The 18,177-nt window shown below is 38.5% G+C and overlaps 1 protein-coding gene across 2 annotated transcripts in view; it reads right to left on the reverse strand.

Annotated features, from left to right (window-relative positions):
• LOC121946660 (paired box protein Pax-7-like) overlaps positions 1 to 18,177 on the reverse strand; it is an 81,253-nt gene that overhangs the window by 43,878 nt on the left and 19,198 nt on the right. For both annotated transcript variants that reach the window (XM_088082680.1, XM_088082681.1), the window contains exon 5: positions 2,728 to 2,927. In XM_088082680.1, coding sequence (XP_087938806.1) covers positions 2,728 to 2,927 — 200 coding nt within the window. The remainder of the gene's footprint in view (positions 1 to 2,727; positions 2,928 to 18,177) is intronic.

Raw genomic sequence — 18,177 nt, forward strand, 5'->3', positions numbered from 1 at the left:
TGTCTTCTCATGCGCCAGCCAAGCTGAACAGCCAGTCAGAGACATTTCATTCACAGACAGGCTCCACAGCCGCAGCTGATTCAACATGCTGAGGTGGCATACTAAAGCCAATGAGTGCAGGACACACCGTGGCGACCAGGGCTGTGGACGTGCCCAATGTGGGAGGACAGCTTGGTGTGTCAGGGCTTAAAGACAAAAAAGACAATAACCAGCATAAACCGCTGACAGAAAAATTCTAAACTAATATAAAGTGACATTTGTGTCATGGAACAGCTAACTTCACGGCTACACAGTAATCAATATAGGACTGGGCATAATGGAATATGTGGTTGCCGCTACAAGATCAACTAAGACACACATTCACCTTGCATTTCAATAGCACTTACACGACTCAAAGCTTACAGTACATCATTTGGAAAGAAATTCACCTGTATCTTATCAACACAGTATATTAGCTAATGATATATATTCACTTGCATCATCTGTCCACGTTACTCCTTCCTCCTCTTCATGTTGTGCCACAGCATTATCACTGCCACTATCGTTACAAACACGTTGTAGCATCAGCCTCGAGTACTTTTTCTTTTAGTCCCTGACTTTTTCTTCTCCAACTTTTCATTTTTTAGCTCTTTTGCCTGTCTAAGTTGTAATGTTGTGTTTACATTCTAATTAATCTACTCTTTCTGTCTTGATTTTATTTATTTCCTGCTTGGCTTCTGACATTACATGATGGACCAATCCACTTAAAAGGGCAGGGGGAGGTACGCTGTACCACTGGCGCTAAGCGCCATATATTTGCATTTGTGCCCTCTGTTGCCTGCCAGTGTAAATATCTTAAATGATGCTGTCTAAATTTAAAACAAATCACAAAATATGCATGTGTGGCAGCCAGAACATCCAGATGGCCAATCCGTCCCTGATAGTACCAGTATTTCAAAAATGTGCAAAACTGTGTCCTTAATACATGTAGTTGGCTGTTCATTTGTCAACTTTGGTAAATAGCACTTAACAGCACGGGTCACTGGTCACAGCTCATAGCCTCCTCCTAACTTTTCCACTAAACTGTTCATTATCAGCAGATTGATTTGGTAACTCCTCTCTCTTGCTGAAACCTGTCAGTGAATGTAGGAGGACAAGGTGCATAAAGAATTCCAAGGTCTGCAGGTAGCAGAGCCCACACTGTGTGGACTGTTTTTTATGCCATACTGATTGCTCACTCTGGGTTTTCCTGGGTCTTGATTGATCCACGTTTCTGTTGTAGATTAAAGCTCCCGTGAGACAGCCTGGACCCTTCTGTGATCTGCTGGGCATTTTACAATGAATGGTGGGATTGAAAGTGGTGGGAAATCTAGATTCCAGCCAAGATTTCAGGGAGTGAGACATGCATGAGGAATGCAGCCCCCACCCGACTGCTGAACACCTAACAGCTGTCGTTAGAGCTCAACCATATTTTCTCCAGCACCACTGCTACACTGTGAAGTTGTCAAACCCTAACAAAGACCAAAGACAGGTTCCTGGGCTGAGATGTGAACAGCTGGCAGACACTGCGGGATTTCAGTGAATGTATGAGTAATAATTGAACAATACAAATCAATCCAACCATTTAGGTTAACAGAACTGCTTGAGAAAGATTGTTTTTAGAGCACAAAGAAAAGTAAAAATAAAAACCAGTGCAGCTCCTAACTGCTGAACACCTGAAAACAAAACTGAGGAGGTAACTTTGGAACTGTTTACTTTCAATACCTTCATACTTTTTGGGGAGTTTATCCTTAGTCAAGGTGAGGAATCTAAGGACAGAGGGATGCTGTATGCTTTAAAGCCCTCTGAGGCAAATTGTGATTTGTGATAATGAATAAAATTTCCTTGACTTGACTTGACTTGACTTGACTTGTTAGCACAAAATATTGTCCAAATGGATCTGTGGCCCCAACTGAGTGAGACAAAAACATCTCACAGGACAGAGAGTGAGCAGAATAGTGTTTCTGGAAAGAGACACTGCTGTGGGTTTTTAGAATCACTTATTTTTTGGCTTTCTAACAACACAAGCTATCACATGTTCACACCCCAACTCCTCACATGGTGCTGCTATCAGACACCTTTTGCATCTACTTATTACACTCTAGGTAACCTTCTCCATCAGCTACTAACATTCCAGGATGCCGTGACCATGATGTCAACAAATGCACATTGTGGGATGACACTGCATGGTCCTTATGTTTACACACCAGCACATGGCAACACATGGACTACCATGATGGTTGGGATTAGGCAGCAAAGTCACAAATGGTTAGGTTTAGGCACAAGAGGCACATGGTTGTTAACTCCGAACTCCTGCACAAAAGTCAAGTGTTTGTGGGATCCATCCACCTCCCAGACTGTCCACGTTGTAACTGCATTTGTAATCCTTATATTATGTTGTTACCAGCAACGTTATTACTTGATGCTATCCTTTCGGGTTTAATGCACACACCACCAGTTTCGTCTGGCCGCATTCTTAAGCGCGACCTGTGCACATTGCATGCTGACGTGCCCAGTGCTGTTTGGCCATCCGCCAGCATATAATAACAACACCACCGGTTCTATCTGAGCACATTCTCAGCTGATGCTGGAAGGTGGCTTTTGGAGTCACGTTTGTACATCGAAAGCACTGACAGAACAGACATGAGAACAAGTTGATCATGGTTATGTATGTATGTATGTATGTATGGATGGATGGCAGCGAGTTACCTGGACCCTGGCCTCCGTGAGTTTGGTCCTCTGGGCCAGCTCCTCCCTGGTGTAGATATCAGGGTAGTGGGTTCTTTCGAAAGCCTTCTCTAGCTCCTCAAGCTGCTCTGCTGTGAATGTGGTCCGACTCCTTCGCTGCTTCCTCTTCAGGGGGAGGTCAGGCTCCGACTCCACGTCTGACACTTCATCCATCCGGCTGCCTGGACAAACACATTAACATTGGAACAGAGAATGTCATCACTCTGTGTCAGTATATTTTATAGTCAGTAAGTAAAAATGTAATGAATAAAAGACTGAGATAGAGGATGGGATGCAGCCTATGGTTTCCTGAATCAAAGTCAACTTTTTGTACATTTGCAATGGTATAAAAACAACATGCTACTTCCCACAATGATATTCACAATGATATGATTAGATCATGAGGCTCACTATTTTAAATGGTAAAAAGATGCTGATTGTATTACTGTTTTTTTTCTTCCTGGCCATCTACTGAATACAATAATACAATAATTACAATAATACAATATTACAATAAGTATTAAAATAATACTTATTGATCAAACTGTCAGTTCCTTGAAACTGAATCTAATACCATTATTTTGCATGGTTATTGACATAGAGAAACTAATGCCTCATTTCCACAGCATGGTTTGGATGAACTTTACTTTACTTGACCAGGTGCTTCTCTCAAATTTGTTTTCTTCTCCAGATACCACCTCATCATTAGGCAGGTTTCCATTAGGCAGATTTGCACAAAACTGATGCAAAAGTTCTAAACTGTCAATAAAACACAATTGTGAGATTCCAAAAAGCATAGCAATGGATGTTCAAAACATTAGCAGGTTTATTTCTATTGCAGCCACCGCACTAGCTGTCATTATTTATAATCCAAGGCCACGTAAGTGGATTTCACAGGGGAATTGTGGATTCAAACTTCCAGATGATCTGCTCAATTTTTGAAGAATTATGTGATACAGTAACACCTCTTGTAGCATCTGCTGCATCATTAGCGAGCCAGTTCCTACTATGTGACCTAGAAAAGCCAAAAAAGTGTTTCCATTGCAGTTTTGCCAAATATCGCTTTTTGCAGTATCCTGAAATACTGTACCACCTCATGCAAGTGTAAAAATAGTTTTGCAATAGTTTTTGAGGTGGTAACAAAAAGTACCTGCTACCAGGTACTTTAGACTTTCACCAGTGGAAACCTAAAAAAAAGCGAGTCAAGTGGACCTGTGCTGTAACAAGCAGTAGAACACACATACATGTTCAAGCCACAGAGTGGCTTGAACATGTATGGAGCTCTCTGTGGCTTGAACATGTATGGAGCTCTACTTTATATGAAATGTCAGTTTATCAAAATTAGACTCCAGTTCTTCTGGTGGTATGCAGTACAAAGGCTTTCACATGTTACTCTTAAGGTGCACTATCACTGTTTCTTGTGCACTGGCCCCTCTCAAAGGCTATCACTGGGAACAAGTAGGAACAACATGGAAGCTACAAAGAATGATGGGTTGCATTTTAATGCTATGTGCATTTAAACAAGCTTTGATACTGTTTTCAGTTTACTTTTAGATATTATTCTATTTTTTATATATTTTATATATTATATTTTTTTATTTAAGCTAGGTGATTCTACATGGAAACAGTTAACATTAATACCATTTTACACTTAACATGTGATCAAAAATTGATATCTAGTACATGGATTATTAAAAAGTTTCTTACCATTGACTTTGCTGTGGCTGCACTGATACTGTACCCTCGGCTCGCCCTGATTGTGGTCTTGGTTTGCTGTGGTCCCGTCTGAAGCTATACCTGTGTTCGTGCTTGATACAACCTTCTTCTGCCATTATTATGAGTCACGCCTCCACTATCAATATACACATGGCACTCTTATCAACACCCACAATATTATCATAGAGTGCATTTAGTTTATTTTACACGTATCGTTATTGTAATATGACATGCATCTGTTTCCATTATTACCGTGCCTCTCTCCCCCTCTCTCCCACACACAAAGCATCTACACACTGTCCTACGCAAACTCACTACACAGCACCTATACACTGCCCTACACAAACACACAAAGCATCTACACACTGTCTTCCACAAACTCACTACACAACATCTACACACTGTCTTCCACAAACTCAACACACAACATCTACACACTGTCCTACGCAAACTCACTACACAGCATCTACACACTGTCCTACACAAACACACAAAGCATCTACACAACATCCACACACTTTTCCACACAAATCACAACACAGCATCTACACACTGTCCTACACAAAGACACTACACAGCATCTACACAGCATCTACACACTGTCCTACACAAAGACACTACACAGCATCTACACAGCATCTACACAATGTCCTACACAAACACACAAAGCATCTACACACTGTCCTACACAAAGGCATCACACAGGTTTGTGTATGATCACCGGTCGAGCTCACAGCGCATCAAAATGCATCACTGTATTAAGTACGTTTAACAGCTACTGCAAATTCTAAATTAAGGCCAAATTTTCATTAAACAAAACTGACAATATTTTGCTGTCAGGGTTGATTAAGTTAATAAATATGTCAAAAACAGAATTTTTGACATATTTATTAATTCTGCCATCATGTAGTCTTTAGCAGGAAATGGAAAAAGAGCATCTTTAAGCATAATTTTTCGCTTTCATGTATGCCTCAATTAGCCTTTGAAAAACGCCATTTCAGATTTTTGTATGGTGTCTAGATGAAGTATGCAAATTTTTGTGAATTCTGGTCCTGGTAGTGTAGTTAAACATGCTTTTGCCTCCTCAGACATTGTGCTGTGTGGGTTAGAAACACAATATTTCAAAGATTAATTATAATTTTTAGTCCACAAAGTTCGACAGATGGATTCTCATGGATTTGTTTTTTGTTTTCCTACTTCTCGGTAGGTATGTTTAGCTTAGCTATTTTGGTTAGGCTTAATCTTCTTCTTGCTCCTCAAAATGCTCGGCCCTATCCCATTGCTATGCAGCAGATATATTTCCACATTAGATATTGCTTAGTTAATAATGTAATAAATTGCTCATAACTTTTTACATTACATACAAAACTGTTATTACTTCATGTGCTCATGGTTTTCTTACATTATGTGCTGATTATTACATTTTTTACATTGAAATTGTTACATTATGCACTGTTGTTACATTATGTGCTTCATCTACCAATAAGAAATTCAGTGGTTCAAAGCCAGGTCACATCATGAGGCAGTGATGGTGACCTCCACTGTAATACACATGTTCTCAACTTCCATCAGACACAGAAAGAAGCCGGCACAGGAGGAGGGACAAATGATGCTTCAAACAGCACAGCATTCCTGAGTGCTTATTTATATGACAAAACAATTTTTCTTGTGCTTGCTAAGTAAAATTTTATATCAAAACCTGCACGCCCTAGCATCTCTCGGGGCCTGGTACTGAGAGTTGGAGGGGAATGAGGGGTGCTAATCTCTCCAGACCACCTTGGTGATGTGTGTAGCACCATTCTTCCAATGTGAGCCTCAGGGCAATCCCAGACAAACACACTGGCAGGCTGAAAATAGTCCCCAAAGTATTTATTGTGCAGCTGATTTCTCTCTCATACAATGCATCCATGCTGCTGTTCAGAAGGAGCCATGGAAGATTATCTGACACATGCACATATCCATTTGGAATGAGTGTGCCCACTGCAAACCAGGATTGAACAGTAGATAGAATGACATGTAATGCTCCACTGTAAAGTAGAGGTGTGCACATGTATCATTGTCTGTATCTGTTTAACCCACAAAATCAACAATCTCTGTATGACTATTTACATGGAAGACCAGATGTGGGCAACTGTTGTATTTTTTAACCAAATATTTGTTGGAAATGGAACTGTTGTGCTCTCCATGCATCACATTGATTTAATCATACTAAACCAGTCAGTCATTTTCTGTAACCGCTCGTCCTCGTAAGGGTTGTGGGGGGCGGGGGGGGCTGGAGCCAATCCCAACTGTCATCAGGCAGAAGGCGGGGTACACCCTGGACAGTTCACCAGACCATCGCAGGGCCGACACATATAGACAGACAACCATACACGCTCACAGTCACACCTAAGGGCAACTTAGAGTCACCAGTCAACCTGAGCTGCCTGTCTTTGGACTGTGGGAGGAAGCTGGAGACCCCGGAGAGAACCCATGCAGACACGGGGAGAACATGCAAACTCACACAGAAGGCCCCCCGCCCTGACCGAACCCCGTTCCGAACCCCTTGCTGTGAAGCAACAGTGCTAACCACAAACCATTAATTGTAAAATATATTTCCAGATCCTCATCCTTTAAGTTTTATAAAATGGTGGGGACTGTTATAGGGACATCCATTTTTAAAAAAAAACTCTGACAAGGTAAGGAGTATGGATTTTTTTATAGTAATATATTTGATGTGCCCGTAAATATGTTGGATATATAAAGTATTTTTGTAAAATCAAATCTCTCCCTCCCCCTCCCTCTCTATCTCTCTTTCTCTCTCATTAAATAGATAAATAAATAATAAATATATAAAAATTTAAATGAGTCAGTATAGTTCAATAAATAAATACGTTTTTTTTAAATGCTTTTTAAAGGACTACTCTATTTCCATCTTTTTTCAAATAAACGGGAGTGTCTCAACATTCTTGAAATGTGTGTGTGTGTGTGTGTGTGTGTGTGTGTGTGTGTGTGTGTGTAACAAAAAGATGGTGGTAAAGTAAAAAAAAGCAAGTAGTTCTATGGTTTTTTTGGTCTGATGCATTTTTAAATGTGAGAGTTGAGCAGATGGATGATGTGAGTTAATGACATGTCCCTTTCTGCATAATTTATCATCTCAATCTGACCAGGTTTTAGACACACCTCACAATGAACTGGCAGGATTCCTGTTGTTGCAGAGTGCAGAGACTTTCAGGTGAGAGATCTGTTGGCAGAGGAAAGAGGTCTGCAGCAGAGCAGAGGTTTGCACATGTGCAGTGCTATATTTAGGCAGAGGTGAATATTTTTCCGCAGTTTGTTTGTTTGTTTGTGTGTTTGTCTGAGTGCATTCATTGTGTGCAGAAGTAAGTCAAGTGCTGGTGAAGTAAGAAAGAAAAGGCCCATCAAACTGGCTTAGCCAACTACAGGGTTGGCTCTGTAGTTTAATTAAACAAGGAATTATGGGATTAGTGCGAGGCTCCCATTACAGGCCACTGGAAGAGTCTCAGGGAGAGTATCTTTTTGTATTCCCCCTGGCTGCCCCCCTTGAAAGCTACCACTAGAGAATTCTCAACGGATTACAAGTGGCTGCAGGACATGCTGCTGCATTAATTAAATCAATTCTTTCACCATTTAGTTGCTGCAAAGATTTGCTTTCCTAAAATCCAAGGTAAAAAAAAAACATATATTTATACACATTTACAGAAAGCCCCCATATACAGTATATGTCTTGTTTGTTGCTAGTAGGTTGGTGGAGGGATTTAGGTGGGGGGATGGAGAAGGGGTGGGGGTTGCTGCAAAGCAATTTGGCACTAACTCAGCGTGACAACACTTGAGGCCGCTGCAGTGGGCTGGGATCACTTTCCAAAAGGTACCTCCGAGTCCTCGGGGTGCTGCTGCGACAGGATAGACTCTATTTGTTTTCCCTCCACATGCTTCTGGATTTAGAGGAGGGGAGGGGCAGAGGTGGGAGAGAGGGAGGGAGGGTTGGGAGTGAAAATGAGGCGTCCGCCCCTCACAGTATTTTCTGTCTCTGACTCTTCCTCTCTGTCTTTGACGGCCCACACTATGTGGATCTGGTATCCAAGTAAAAAAAGCAGCCATAAGGCTTTTTATTTCTTGTTCATATATTTTTTCTTGTTTTGAATCATCTTGTTACCAAAGCAGTCATCCTGTTTGTCCTTGCAGAGTTTTAAGGAGTAATGTTAGCAGTCAACATATTCACAGTCACAGACTGCATGTACAGCCAACACAATGCTGGAACAGGTGCACAATTTTACAAGCTGTCAACTAGATGTTAATACAATATTTGTTTCTACCACCAACATTAAATGAAGGTGGACTGGAAACTGAAGGGTATTACAATTTGATTTGATTTTTACCAGAATATTTTTGTTCTTTTTGCTTTTAGGCTTTGTGCTTTTGCCATGTCTTTGATGACTCATTAGTGAATTTTTTGAATTTGTTGATGTGTGAACTGTGAAACCTGACAAAAATGGCCTGATTTCTTTCAAAACCCAGGGATGAGCAATATAAAAAGGAATGGCCCAAAAATTAACAAAAAATTTTTAAAAAGTAACAAGCAAAAAAAAAACAAAAAACAACCCTTTTCTAAAAAGGTAACGTATATATATATATATATATATATATATATATATATATATATATATATATATATATATATATATATATATATATATATATATATATATATATATATATATATTAGGAGATATAATATATAATTACAATATTACAATATACAATATATAATTAGGAGATTTGTAGTTTTCTGGTCATTTTTCCTTGTTTTTTGATCATAGCAAATAATCCCATCCATTTTATTTTCAGATTATTTCCTTGTCCCCTTTTACTGTTTTTTTTTTCTTGCCAAGTTGCTCATTATGTTTGGTTTTTTGTCATTTGTTTTTTTAAGAAGTCAAACCAATTTTCAGAGGTTAATACTAGTTAAAGGCATCTGAATGTAGCACAAGAAAACTAATGTCAACCCAGGTGTCAAAATGTTAATATGGGTCAGTATGTCTTGGAAATCTAACATCTGTGTTTGTTTGTTTGTTTGTTTGTTTGTTTGTTTGTTTGTAGATCCCTCGAGCCAGCCTTCAATAGGATGATCTCATGATAAAAAAATGTGAAGCATCAAAATGATCAGTTATTGTGCACATTTCTTTAGTCAACTGTATGTCAGCGTGGTCCAACAAATCCTCTGAAAATGACTTACCAAAAGGAATACACTGCTGACTTTATCAGACGTCTCCAGCCTTTGTGGTGTGAGGCTTTGGAGGACATCATGAAAGTGTCATGTGAGATGTGAGAGCTGTGGGAGCATTAACTTGGTGTGTGGGAGGCTTTTTCAATACTTATATGGCCTTTGTATGTAAACATACCAGGTACAGTTATCATGCACATCAAAACAAAGATCTGGATGTTTGTATGCAAGACGTATGTACTCTTCAGATCTAGGTTTCAGTAATGTATAGTCATCATAGCTATGTATTAAAGGTTTCAGAAAATGGATCATTTTTTTCTGTCTTTCCTTGAGTGCTGTCTGTCCATGCTGATTATTTCTATTTATTTGTAGGTTTTGAAATATCTGTCTTTGAGATTTCTACTTTCAAACTGATACCATGGAGCGAAATGAGATAGAGATTGTAGCACTCATGGTGCTGAAATCTGAGAAAATAATCCAACAGAGTAGTGTTATTCCAAAGGGGGTGTCCCAGTGACTCTAAATAATCCAAAAACCTCACTGTCAACATGGTTTTCTGAGGTATTTTTTGTTTTTGATCAGAATTTCTTTCTTTGCAACACTAATAATAATTATTAATGGGAAAATAGACCTGCATTTCTATAGAGCATTTTCAGTCTTCTAACCACTCAAAGCACTTTTACACCACATGTCACATTCACCCATTCCCACACACACAAGTTCAAACACCGATGATATAGCCAGGTGGGGTTCAGTATCTTTGCCCAAAGACACTCCGACATGCAGACTGGAGGAGCTGTGATCAACCTGCTCCACCTCCTGAGCCACAGCCGCCCCATTTAATAATTATAATCATAACGTTTTCAAAATGTATATGGAGACAGCTGAAAAAACAAGCAGCCAGTTTAGCACCCTTTAACGCCTGTATCAACATCAGTTTTCTTATGCTGCATTCAGATGCCTTTCAACAGCATTTAGATCTCTGAAACCTGAGAAAAGTGGTTTCATCTCTTTCAAAAAGAAGTGGAAAAAATGAGCAACTTGGCAAGACATGTCCCATAAATATGAAAATGAGTAAATGGTGAAAAAAAAATAATCTGGGGGAGGGTGGGGTAGATTATTAGATATGATTAGATATGATTAAAAAAAGAGAGAGAAATGTTCAGAACACTATATTTATATTTCTCTTAATTATATATTTCAAAATTATGTCAGAAAAAAGAAAACATATTTATTAACGTTTTAGCACTTTCTTGAGGTCATTTTTCTGTATGTTTTGCTTTGTTTTGTTTGTGTTGGTTTAGGTGTGTTTTCTTTACTTTTCTTTTTTCTTTTTTCTTTTCTTTTTTGTGCTTATTTGCAGGTCATTTTCTTGGAACTTTACTAATTTTGTGCTATTTTTTGGGCTATTTCTTTTTAAGTTGCTCATTGCTCCATTCCTGTGTTTTGAAAGAAATTGTCAGGTATCAAAGGGTTACTAGTGAGGAAACATCTGATCATAAAATAAGCAGGTGAGAAGAAACACTGTATTAAAGCAATCAAATTTCATATGAATAATGTGCATTTTGCCTTGAAATTTGTCCTGCCAGAGTAGAGACGTTTAAAAACTGGGTCAGCTGAGAGCAGAGCTGAAAAGCAGAGTTGAAAAGCAGAGCTCACTGTGATTGGACGTGGAAATGGCACAGTGTAAGCGCGGCCGCACTGACAACCTGAACAGCAGTGGTGGTTTGGTATTTCGAGCTTGCGGCAGTTCCACGCTCACTTTGGAGGGCAGCACAATGCGGTTCCCCAGGATGAAGGAGAATAAAGTTTGACAGGCTGGTGGATCAGGAGGGTCAGCTCTTCTCTCCAGCTGATAATGGAAAGCAGAGATTATGGTAATGAGACAGACGCCTAGAGCCGATAGAGGGGCTAAACCTGGACTTCATCTTTGTCTCCACCAGATCCCTCGATTGGCATGCTATGTCTTATCGGGACACACACACTAGCAAGGTTTGCAATAGGGCTGTGATATAAATAACACACTGTACTTGTGTTACTGAGAGAATATGATTAGTAGATAGTAATAGAAACATTCATGCTTATTGTGTGTAGCAACTACACACACACACACACACACACACACACACACACACACACACACTTCCTCTAAAAAACAAATCGAATTTAACAATTACCAAAAGCCAGTTAATCACTGATGCAGTAAAATGGGACATTATGATTATTTAATAACGGCTGTAATTCCATAGATATGTTCTAGGGAGAGTGATTTATCACCAAATTAAAACGCAATTTCAGAATGTGCAGTGTGTGCTTTGTCCTCCCTCCCTTTTATTTAACTTTAACTAAAGAATCAATCTAAAACTTTATCCACTTGAACAGAGTTTTTGTTTGGTTGGGATCAAACAAATCTGTGGGTACTGAATGAAAAGCCTCCCAGCAGGATCAACCTGTCAGCAGGAAGCACAGACAGGAAACTGCTTAGCACTGGTGTTAATGATGTAGTTTCACAAAAAAACTATAGAACTGATTAATTGGGAAACCTTAGTGAAATGTAAAAGATCTGTTATTTTGTGTTGATTCAAGAACTGCAGCCAGCGTACTCATACATCTCACCACTGAGACAATTTAAAAGAGACACAAGAAATGAAGGCTCTGTTTGTTATTCTATTTATTTAATTAATTAAGTATCTATTTTATACATTTTTTGTATTTTATATTCCCCATCAAAAAGGTCTACATGCTGTCTCAAAGCCATCTCTCCAATGCCTGGACTCAGTTCTGTTTGGGCAACACTGGGAAGCAACATTCTCAAAATTTTGCTAAAATGTTCTCTTAATTTTCAGTGAAGAGAAAAGTGAAAGTATTAATACCACACTGTAAAAATACTCTGTTACTAGTAAATGCTCTGCACGGAAAATGTTATTTAACTAAAAGTATGTACAATCAATGAAATGTATGAAGTATTACAAGTTAAAGTAAAAGTAATAATACAGTAAAGTTTAAATAAATGTAATTCATAAAATAAAATAGCTAAGCAGTAAGTCTTCAAATCTGAGAGGCTGGGATCATGAAAATCTTTTGCGTGAAAAAAATACAATCAATTGTAAAAACTGTTGGCAATTAATTTTTAAATTAACTAATAGTTTCTAGTTTATTTCATATGGTTTGTGTATACAACTCTTAATTTTAAAAGAATTAAAAGAAAGTAGAAAGTAGTAGTAGAATAAAAAATGCAATATTCCATTTGAAGTGTAGTGAAGTAGAAATGGAAAGTGGCATAAGTGACGTGAAAATACCCTAAAATTTGGTAAAAGTATAGTACTTGAGTAAATTTACTTAATTATATTCCAGCTCTGGTCAGCAGAAGGATGCACAGTAAATGAAATTACAGTAACTGGGTTTCAAAGGACCAAGTTTCTTTAACCTGCAAATTTAATATTCCAGTTGTTAGAATTAATCAAAAACATCATCAAAATTTGATTGTATGATATTTATGTATTTTTTAAATGTTCCTTGTAAAAAACACAAGACAACAATGGTGAATCCCAGCAATCGCTGTGTGCTAAAAAAAATGAAAAAAGGAGAGAAACTTTGTTCATAAATCATTTTTTGTATGAGGCCCACTAAATCCTAAATGTAGTCATATTTACTGCATTTAAAAACCACCATGTGTTACTGTTTTTGTTTCTGCAGGTTTTGGGAACATCATTTACTGTAGTGATGTTGTCTGTATAGTTTTATCTCGTCACTGTGAAGAAGACCTTGTGAGGACACAGGTGGCATTTTAAAATATTAATATGCCCAGCTAAAACTAAGGATTTTAATATTTTTGATCCCTTTATTGTTCACTTAACTTACAATAAAGTAGTGACATAGTGACAGAGGACTCACAATGTTTTTTCAGAGTGGACAGGACTCCGTTGATGGAGGAGCTCTGTGGACAGACAGAGGACACATGCCTTGCTGACTGAAGTGTGTGCACATCGGGGTCTGGGGAAGAGTACTGACAATATTGTTCCCCACTCTGACCAAGACATGAGGACAAAGACTGACAGAGCTCTGGAGAGCTGCATCAAACTAATTATGCTTCATTTTGAAAATCATATTAGTTCCAGTATAATTACACTCAGGATCTGCTTTCAGTGTAGCTCCATAGGCTGTGACCAGTCCAACAGAAGACACTGGCTCAACAGCTGATGAATTTATTAGTGAAAAGACATTATTTGGTTGGTACTTGAGTTTAGTCCACAGTTGTTGTTTGTGTCTGAGAGAGATGACAGAGGGAGAAAGTGTCTCTGATAACCATCTGTGTCTGTGCTATCTTCTGAGCCCAAGGGCAGGATTTAACCCACCTTTTACTGATTTAACACTCAGTGCTTTCATACTGTAGCTGCCACACACACCTGCCTTTAACATGGCGCACTGTCAGGTGAAGTCACTTTCATTGACTGTCAAGATTCAACGAGAAGCTCACAAATGTGAAACACCAGGTTTTTAAATGAAAAACTGTGATGATTTCAAGAGAAAACAAGAATTGATTTGGTGGTTTATCATTTTTAACAAAGGACCACTCCAGCATTAAGGAAAAAGAGTCTGTTTTCCAGACAAACCAGAGTCAGACGAGTAGATCCCACCTAGCAGGCTAACGTTCCCACAACATTGGCTAATGTTACCTGCAAGTTGCAATAACATTTTAAAGAAAACATTTTCATATAATGTTCAAAGAACATTTTGAGGATGTTTATCATTTCATAAAGTTCCTGTAAGGTTAAATGCTGACTAAGATGTAATGTTTTAACTGCAACATTCTGTATTTATTTTGCTGATGTTGAGAAGTGACAGATCATAGAATGTACTTTTATAAAACATTCCCACAATGTTACATGAGAACAAAGGAAGACCACTTTCAAAGCAACAGTCAGAGCAAGTTATTGAGGCCTAAGATTAATGATCATTTTTAGTTAAAATGTAAATAATGTGATATGATATATTAACAAAGAAAAAAAGACTTTTTTTTTTTTCATTTTTATGATGTTTATGATGTTGATGTTACCTGAACTTGACCCCAAGGAAGGTTGTCATTTAGACATGAGTAGTGAATTTTAAAGACCTTTTAAAATGGCATCACAAAAACTTTCATTTTGAACCCTGTGAGGATGTCACTTGGACATTAATAGTTTACGTTGAAAAGACGTCTTTTTTGGTCATCTTTTTGTGAATGAACTACTGTTAGTCGAACAAGCTTTCCCCTCTTTTCCGTTAGCGAGCCACTTTTTCTTTTTCTCCCTTATAGAAATTACATAAAATATCATCTTAGGGCTCATGCATTTTCGATTTGGAAGTACTTAACTAGAAACCAACCGAAAATTGATTTCTCTGTTATGCTTCACTCTAATATCTGATCTGATCACATTCACTAGATGTCAATAGTAAATGTTATACAGAAAAGGCATTAAAAAACATTTAAAGACATTAAATTGACATCTTCAGATCATACTGATAGATGAGAGAAGCAGCTGTATGTAAGTGAAGGCATGTTTTTTGACCCAACAGAATGAATGGTTAAGTTTGTCTTTCAATGCACCTGATGTTCAGCTGCACTGTCTCCACACAAAGTGTGCCACCCCAATAAATAACCTAACATATATATCTTCCAACAGCTCTCCTAATTAACAGTCCAACTCCAAAAATCTACAGTATTTGTGATAGCAGACACGTAAGTTGTGGCAGCCCGCCACAAATAAACACGAATGGGAAACAGCATACATACATTATAAGCTGATATTAAACATTTTGCAGATACATTCAACTTTTTGTGACTTTGTACAAATATAAATCAAAAATGTTTGCAAATGGGGCGTGTGGTGGCTTAGTTGGTAGAGCAGGCGCCCCATGTACATAAGTTGTGTCCGCACTGCAGTAGCCACTGGTTCAAGTCCAACCTCGGCCCTCTGCTGTCATCCCCTCTCTCTCTCTCCCCCGTCACACTACATCTGTCCTATCAAATAAAGGCAATAAAAGCCCTTATGCTGAAAAAATGTAATTCATGTGGCATCAGCTGCAAACATATTTGCAGTTTGAGATATTTGGTGCTAATAAGCAGACAAGTTGGCTGCATAATAAACTGTTGCCCAAAAATACTGTACACTGTATAGATTGTACTGAATTTAGTGTACACACGCACGTGTCCTCATGCATGTGTGCACATTTATGTACGCTCACATTTTTGCGCTATTGGTTTGATTTCTTTTTTTAAAAAATGGGGAGCAGGCAATCATGCTGAAAACTGAAAATATGTATAATTCTACTTTTGTCTGTAGCATTAACATAAATGTTTAATTATAGTGATTATAAGAATAGTTTCTTGGACATTATCCCCAATTTTTCAAAATACTTTTCCAAAAATTCTCTCCACTTTTTGCAAACTAATCTTCAGTTCTATTAATTTCTTGCAACATGAGGGACATTTCTTGCATTGTTGTTATTTGCCCTTTTCCCCTTATTTTCAAAAGAAAATAAAGCCAATTTGCTGAGGTTTGAAAGGGTTAAATAGCTTGTGAACGGTGTGTTAACGCAGCACAAAAACCTGATGTGGATCCAGGTTTTAAAGTGTTTATAATGTGGACAGGCATATTGATAAATGTCATGTGAATGTCAGACTGAGTCTCAGTCACTTTCAGTGGCATTGAGGCAGAATTCTGAGAGGGAGGATAACTTCAACCAAAAACTACCTGATTGAACAAATACCACTACAAGAGGGTTTTTTTTCTTTGTTTTGTTGTTGGGGTTTTTTGATGATTGGACACTTTAATCAACATGCTGGCTAATTCCTTCCAACATATTTGTCATCAAGAGCAAAATGATGGAGACAAGCTCCCAACAGAGGGACTACAATCCCAGTGTCCACCTCTTGCATGTCCTCAGCAGCAGATGAGCTGTGGCTGGAGGCGTGTGAATAACTGTGGCTGGAGTGAAGTGGAGAGATGCCGGCTGTGGCTCTTTTAGCTGTCTTGTCTAGGCTGTGAAGGCTCTTTGGATGCCTCTTTCTGGTCAGCTGCCCCAATGACAAAGTGGGCTCACCTTAAACAACGGAGGCCCCGGAGCCTTCCAGCGTCTTTCAGTGCCAATAGAGGCAGCACCTCAGGGGGCCATTGGCCATGAAAGACCACAAGCCTCCCCCACCGCACACTGCAGGCCTTCAGTAAACACTTCCAGACTGACTCACTAAAGCTGAGCAGCCAAGCAAAGTGCCGCCTGCATATTGAAGAGTTAAAGAGGTCAAATGGTGCCGAGGCATGACATGGAACACATCGGTGGAGGAGCTTATTGGAACACGACCCATATATATATATATATATATATATATATATATATATATATATATATATATATATATATATATAAGCAATGTTAAAATACAGAGTTTGAAAATGAAAGAATGAAAGTAGTTTTGTATCATCTGTCAGTATGATTTGTATAATTTCACCTGCTGTGGTCATGCATTTCTCCAAACCTTCATGTGTTTATTAGCATCAATTCAATGGCAATGCATGCCCATCTCCCATTTAAGAATATTTCTGTATGAAAGGGAGATTTAACAACATTTTCTGGTAAAACTCTACAAAATGTAGATTTTATAGCTTTCAGTTGCTCCTGAAATTTTTTATTCAATCAGTATTTGTTTGTTAGGTCTATGTTATGTCGCTGCAATGGCATTTTTTATTTGACTTGCAGATTTTTATGCCTATACTAACAAAAGAGAGCCTTGAATTGAAGGTCTAAACATTCGACTAATTGAGGCCAAAGCCAAAGTTTTTTAAATTCATTCAAAGAACACAAAAGAAAGTAAAATAAAATCTGCCAGTTGGCACCAGGAGCTGCTCTGTTAACAAAGGCCTCATATTCAAGCCCAAGTGAGCAAAACTGAGCTGAAGCCGAGACCAGCGCAGCAATGCTGCCTCTGCCTCTGCACACGCTCCCATTCACGCAGTTCAGCATTGTTTCTTCCTTTGTTCCAATACAGCGCCAACACAATGGTATTTAGTAACAACAAATGCAGCAAAAGTGTATAGTAAGCAGCAGGAGTGGAGTGTGTATGCAACGTAGGCAGTTTTACAGTGAGTAAAATATTTGCCAAAAGATTTAGAAAGTCTGCACACTCTGTGCTGACAAAAAAAAATGAATGGAAAAATCCCAACTTTTTTTGTTTCACTATAAAAAATGCTCAAGTGCAGCCACTAAATGACGGTCTCTTACAGAAAGCTGTAGGGGCTGTTACAGGCGAGTTGTGTGCTTTTAGTAGATGCTACATAGAACTGGCACTGAACTCAATCCAGCCCACACAAAGATGCTGGCTTTATCAGGGCATTATGTCTTAGCAAACTGCTATTAATGCAAAGTCTTTATCTTCTTTCCTCCCCAGGCACTGGCATGCATGTGTCTTTATTTAGTAGATAAAATATAGCCATAAACAAAAATTGCCGACTGTC

This window comes from Plectropomus leopardus, chromosome 9, assembly GCF_026936395.1.
Source record: "Plectropomus leopardus strain MGB_pleo_1.0 chromosome 9, ASM2693639v1, whole genome shotgun sequence".
NCBI classification, from domain to species: Eukaryota; Metazoa; Chordata; class Actinopteri; order Perciformes; family Serranidae; genus Plectropomus; species Plectropomus leopardus.